General features: G+C 43.4%; 1 protein-coding gene across 1 annotated transcript; it reads right to left on the bottom strand.

Annotated features, from left to right (window-relative positions):
• Positions 1 to 1948: 1948 nt before the first annotated feature.
• On the bottom strand, positions 1949 to 5356 carry LOC123176262 (probable inactive serine/threonine-protein kinase bub1). Its single transcript, XM_044590555.1, has 7 exons — positions 5133 to 5356; positions 4903 to 5047; positions 4473 to 4630; positions 4269 to 4353; positions 4140 to 4194; positions 2723 to 4052; positions 1949 to 2366 (listed from the first exon to the last, which is right to left on the bottom strand). The coding sequence occupies exons 1-6, from the start codon at positions 5255 to 5257 to the stop codon at positions 2758 to 2760; spliced, it is 1863 nt and encodes a 620-aa protein (XP_044446490.1). The 5' UTR covers positions 5258 to 5356; the 3' UTR covers positions 1949 to 2366; positions 2723 to 2757.
• Positions 5357 to 5747: the final 391 nt, after the last annotated feature.

The raw sequence follows: 5747 nt of genomic DNA, 5'->3' as shown, positions 1-5747 counted from the left end.
AGATCTCCTCCACCTCTGATGGCTTCTACATCTCTCAAGAGAAATACATTCAGGATCTTCTTGCTCGAGCTGCTCTCAGTGATGACCGCACTGTTGTGACTCCTATGGAGCTCAACGTTCAGCTTCGTGCCTCTGATGGTGACCCTCTTCCTAATCCCACTCGCTATCGTCACCTCGTCGGTAGCCTTGTCTATCTTGCTGTTACACGTCCTGACATCTCCTATCCCGTTCACATCCTAAGTCAGTTTGTTTCAGCCCCCACCTCTGTCCACTATAGTCACCTCCTCCGTGTTCTACGATATCTTCGTGGCACGATCTCTCAACGCCTTTTCTTTCCTCGCTCCAATTCTCTTGAGCTCCAGGCTTACTCTGATGCTACCTGGGCTAGTGATCCCTCTGATCGACGCTCGCTGTCTGCTTACTGTGTCTTTCTTGGTGGCTCTCTGATTGCCTGGAAGACAAAGAAACAGACTGCAGTTTCTCGCTCGAGTACAGAGGCTGAGTTGCGAGCCATGGCTATGTTGACGGCTGAGGTGATCTGGTTGCGATGGTTACTTGAAGATTTTGGTGTGCTGGCTACTACCTCGACTCCCTTACTGTCAGACAGTACTGGTGCTATCAGTATTGCGCGTGACCCGGTGAAGCATGAGCTCACCAAGCACATCGGTGTGGATGCCCACTTTGTGCGTGCTGCTGTGCAGGATCAGACTCTCGCCCTTCACTATGTGCCCTCGGAGTTACAATTGGCTGACTTCTTCACGAAGGCACAGACTCGAGCGCAGCATACCTTTTTCCTCTCCAAACTCAGTGTTGTTGATCCACCATGAGTTTGAGGGGGGATGTTAGATGTGTATAGTTCCTTTTCGGTATATCCCCGTTGTATAAGGGATTTTCTGCACTTTGACACACATGTATATGTAATGGCCTTTGGCCCTCAGGAAATAGTAGTTGCTCATTATCCAACAAGTTTCTCCTCCCATCCTTTAATTTTTTTAACCATCGTGTTTCTTATTGTGAAAAATGAAGTTCGACAACGCCAAGCATTGGTTTACATGCAGCCTAGTGTTCATAAACCAAAAATCTGGACCACCATATTCGTTTGTGCGTACGTTCCTGAAACTTAATCTAACTATCTGTAAGCTACCATGATTTTTCTCTAGCATATAAAGCGAAAATCTTAATCACGATATTCACGGGTTTTTTTTTCACTGGACCCTGTCGAATTCCTGTAAAATTCATGCAAACTTGGGAACCCTGCATGTGTATGTACAGTGGAGATTTATAGCCAGGACATGTACGCTTTCGTGACCCAGGAAGCCATGCATGGATTAGACTAGTAGTAGTATTCGTACTGCCTACCTATCGTTCCTTTCCCTTTTTTCTTTGTATCTCTAGAGATTAAGCTCTGTTGTTGATGGATGCATCTTTGTGACAACTGAATCTAAATATACTGCATATGTAAGTGAGTACCAGATGGAGGTGTGGTGGCCTACTCACTCAGCACAGAAGCGACAAGACCGCAGCACCTGCAGCAATCACCATAGATTCACTCACGAAAGAGTGGTCATCTGGCAACACCGGGCAGCCATGAATCTGAGCCAATCCAAAACGTCAACAAACCAGTTAGGACTGGTTCATCATATGCCGTCAGCTTCTTCTTGGTGCACCTGTTTAGGTCTGTAGAGGCGTCACTCTTATTTGGATAGGGATTAACAATGCTAGTGCACCAGCGATTAATCTATGTTTCATTACCTATCTAAATATGCCAAAATAAATAAATTCTTACTGTAGGCTTTGATCCTTGATGCTAGTGCACTAGTTGTTTCACGTCAGTCTCCCCAATTGAAACCTGCAACATGTTGTCAACAAACAGCACAAAAATGGAAAGTAAAACCTTAATGGCCATAAATAAGTGTACTCGCAAAAACAAATGTAAGAGTGTAGGCACTGTTTGGAACTGTATTTTTTATTCTGTAAAATTCCTTCAGTACAAGCAGCAAAAACACAAGCAAAGCGGGGACAGAGTTTGATAATGGACTGGCAGTGCCTTCCAACAAAGAGAAAGTCATTGTAATGGGCAGCATCACCAATGCTAACCAAGGATCTAATGAACAAAATACAGTGGGGAGAACAAAATGTTCTGTGACCTCAAATCCTGAGGGAACAATTTAACTTATACCAGCATTCATATGGTACAAAACTCAAGGGCCTGGTGCTAAACAAAGATTTGGAAGCTCATTTTGTGGAAAATATCCTGGAAAATTATGACATCAGCGAGAACACCACAGGCATGGTACATTCCCGGTTTCTGCACCCTGGATCACCAGAGGGGTGATCTTGTAACATTTTCTGTGCATCTTCTGCACCTGCGTCAAGAGAAGCATTTTTCAGGTAAGAGCAAAAACATCACGATATCAAGGCGATATGAATAACCAAGCTAGTCACCATTTTGCTCGTCCTAATTTTATCAAGGAAAACGCACATTCAAACATAAGAACGATAAACGCGAATGATCAGTTTTTGAAATATTCACCAGTCGCCAACTATGCACCAAAGAGTTCAACTGAATCCCAAGCTATTATATCACCAAATGGTAGTACATATATTCCATATTGATTGCATTTTTTCATTTTTAGACGAAATATGCAGCACATTTCACATCTTGAATGCAGAATACAAGGAGTCTCAAGAAAAGAGTGACAAGGTGCAGGACAAACAGTACCTGTTGAATAATTAAATTCCCTCTAAGCAAGTGCCTTAGAAGTCAAGTGACATTCCAAACATTTCATTGATCTCCGACATGACGTTGCGGGTAGTGATAGTGGGCTCAAATAGACCACTCTCAGATCCAAATGTACAGGAATTGCTTGATTTGTCTTTAGCAGCAGGGTCCTTGCTAATGTCATCATCAGCTAATATGGAGAAACCAGAAACAGGAGCTGCTTTTCTCTCTGATACTGCATTCGTTTTCCTGTTTGGTTTTTTACCATCCTGGAAGTTCAGTGGTTTTCCAAACATGTTGTTTATATCAGACATAGCCTCCTTCAAATTGATGGTTGGATCAACTAACCCATGGTGGCATGCATTTTCCACTTTAGGCTCATCAACAACAGCAGATCCCACAAACCTACGAATGATTGTGTCTTCTCGAAGTCCAAAATTTAAAGGAATCTCACCTTCGCCATGTCTTGTTTCTTTATCAGCTTGTTCTGCATGGAGCATAGTAAGCTTATTATGAGGATGCATACTTCTGGAATTTATCCTAACACCATCATCGTTGTTCGCACATTGTTCATCTTCATCATCCGCCAATATTGCAAACCCTCCCACAAATAGCTTTTGGAAGTCACCCATGCCCTGCTGCCTTGCTGAATCATGTAATGGTCGAGGACACCTAGTGTTCTTGTGACACATGACATTTTGATCATTGCCCTTAGGCTCATTTTCATCAACAAAGAATTCAAACCCACTTGTTTGTTGATTGTTTTCCTTGTTACTTTTCCTGTTTTGGCCCACATTTTGGTTGGTAGCATTAGGACAATCTTCATCAACAAATATTTCAAATGCACTTGTTTGTTGACTGAACTTTGGATGGACTGACATTGTGTTCTTGCCATGGAGAGTGTTTGAATCACTACTGTTAAGTTGTTCTTCATCAACAAAGATATGAAGTGCACTTGCCTGCTGATTAAACTTTGGTTGATCACGCTTCAAGCGTTTCTTGAGCATTGTCTCGGGTTCCACTGGCTCTAGAAACATGCTATTGATGTCATCCATAGCCTCCTTCAAGTTTATAGTTGGTTCAACGAGGCCATGATGACAAGCATCTTCAGTTTCTGACTTTCCAACCAATGCAGAGCCAACAAATCGTACAACTGCAGTATCATCACTATTACAACGAGACAAATTCTTGTTATCTCCTGAGGTGCCTCTGGATGGTACACCATCTTTAGCATGACCTAATGGAGGATAACGGCACAATGAAGAATTTGAACTACTTCCCAATTTTTGCACTGGATTGGACTTAAGTTCTGTATAATTTCTGCTTTGACCTGCAGCATATTCCCAATGACATGTAAGTTCCACTAGAAACTGATTTAGATAGCCCGGGTAAAGTTTTTTTTTCTTTCTAAACGTACCATCAACTTGGTTTGCACATTTAGGAAGTGGTTTAACTCTGTTAGGCATTCCTTCCTGCAGATGAAATGCATATAATAAGAAAGGATTGCATACACACAATATTTGCCAAGGTGAAGTGAGAGCCATACTTTATCTTTCCTCTTCTGGTATAACTCCATGCGATAGATAAACTGATCATGTGATTTGTGTAACTCCTCGATAGGCTCTGCAAGGCTATTGAACACTTATATTAAGTACTCAGGTTTACATAATCAGATTTATATTCAGACAATAATAACAAAGTGTAGAAGCAAACGACAGCATCCTCTACAACGTGGCGGGTAAGAGATTACTTCTGGATTCCCACGCGGTACATCTGCTCTGCGTCCTGAAACCTCCTACGCTTCTCATAATATATCGCGTAAGCCATATAAAACGCAGCTCTCTTGAGGCCTATTCTGTTCGTCTCCAACTTCTTCAGCAATGGCTTTGCGTCCTTCACATAGTCCATCTACACCATCAACACCATGCAATCACAATATGACCTCGCAACAATCCAAGAGAATATTCCTATCTCAAAGAGAACGCGAGCGAAAGGGAGCTCAATAACTGTGGTGTTTCACCGAGAACATTCAGTAGGAGGCAACTCCTAACATGGCAAATTAGCAAACAGATAGTCTGCCGTTAAATATACCAATCAATCTCAACATCTCTCAGTACATCCCCAACGAAATGAAATCCTCACGTAGTCAGCCGGTACTACGGTAACAGCAGGTGGCTCACCATCTGGATCCAGACGCGGAGGTACCGTGGGTCGTCGCGGTACCGGGGCTCGTCCTGGAACTCTTCGGCGCACTTCTGGAGGAACCTCGGTAGCTTCTCCCGCAGCGTCGCCGGAGGTAGCGCCCCCTCCAGCCTCCGGATCCCCCTGTAAAACGGAATCGATTCGATCAGAGAGGAGGAAGGGAGGGGCGCAGTGCGGGTAGGCGCGGAGATTGGGAGCAGGGCCGTACCGGAGCCATGGGCGGAGGGGGTCGGAACCGGAGTAACAGCGGATGTCGCCAACCACCGATGAGAGGAGCTCCTTCTCCTTCTCCTTGTCGATGTGGCCGTGCTGGTGGTCGGCGGCGGCGGCCATGGGTGTATTGGTAGGGTCGGTGGCCCGCCGCCGGGACGAGAAGCAACCGAGCAAGCGGCGGCTTGCGGGATTTGAAATCAGGGCTGCAATTTTGTTAATTTCAGCCGCATATACTGACATGTGGGTCACTCTGTACACAACCATACCAAAAATAAACCAAACTGAACCAATTTTACGGCTTTTATAGTTTCTGGTTTTGATATGGTACGGACTATTCGTATCATTTTGAATTTTGTTTTTATGATATATATACCGGAAAACCGAATGGTTAACCGAATAAACCAGAGTAAAAAATTTATTTATATTTCTTGAGGCGAACAACCATACAAGTTATCATTTTTCTTGTACATAAGTCAAATTCACTACCAAGCACGTACATTTTTCTCGTAACATAGTCATTTTTCTCTTTAAAAAATGCTAAGCACATCCATAACCATCAACGGATAAATGCATTCATGCATATATACTTGTATATATAGTTATATACAAT

This window comes from Triticum aestivum, unplaced genomic scaffold (genome assembly GCF_018294505.1).
Source record: "Triticum aestivum cultivar Chinese Spring unplaced genomic scaffold, IWGSC CS RefSeq v2.1 scaffold200026, whole genome shotgun sequence".
Classification (NCBI taxonomy): Eukaryota; Viridiplantae; Streptophyta; class Magnoliopsida; order Poales; family Poaceae; genus Triticum; species Triticum aestivum.
This window is presented reverse-complemented; position numbering and strand designations above follow the sequence as displayed.

Coding starts and splice junctions, on each gene's coding strand:
- LOC123176262 (XM_044590555.1), bottom strand. CDS start 5,257: ATGGCCGCCGCCGCCGACCACCAGCACGGCCACATCGACAAGGAGAAG. Junction 5,048..5,132: donor CCCCTCCGCCCATGGCTCCG/GTACGGCCCTGC, acceptor TCCGTTTTACAG/GGGGATCCGGAGGCTGGAGG. Junction 4,631..4,902: donor TCCGCGTCTGGATCCAGATG/GTGAGCCACCTG, acceptor TTGATGGTGTAG/ATGGACTATGTGAAGGACGC.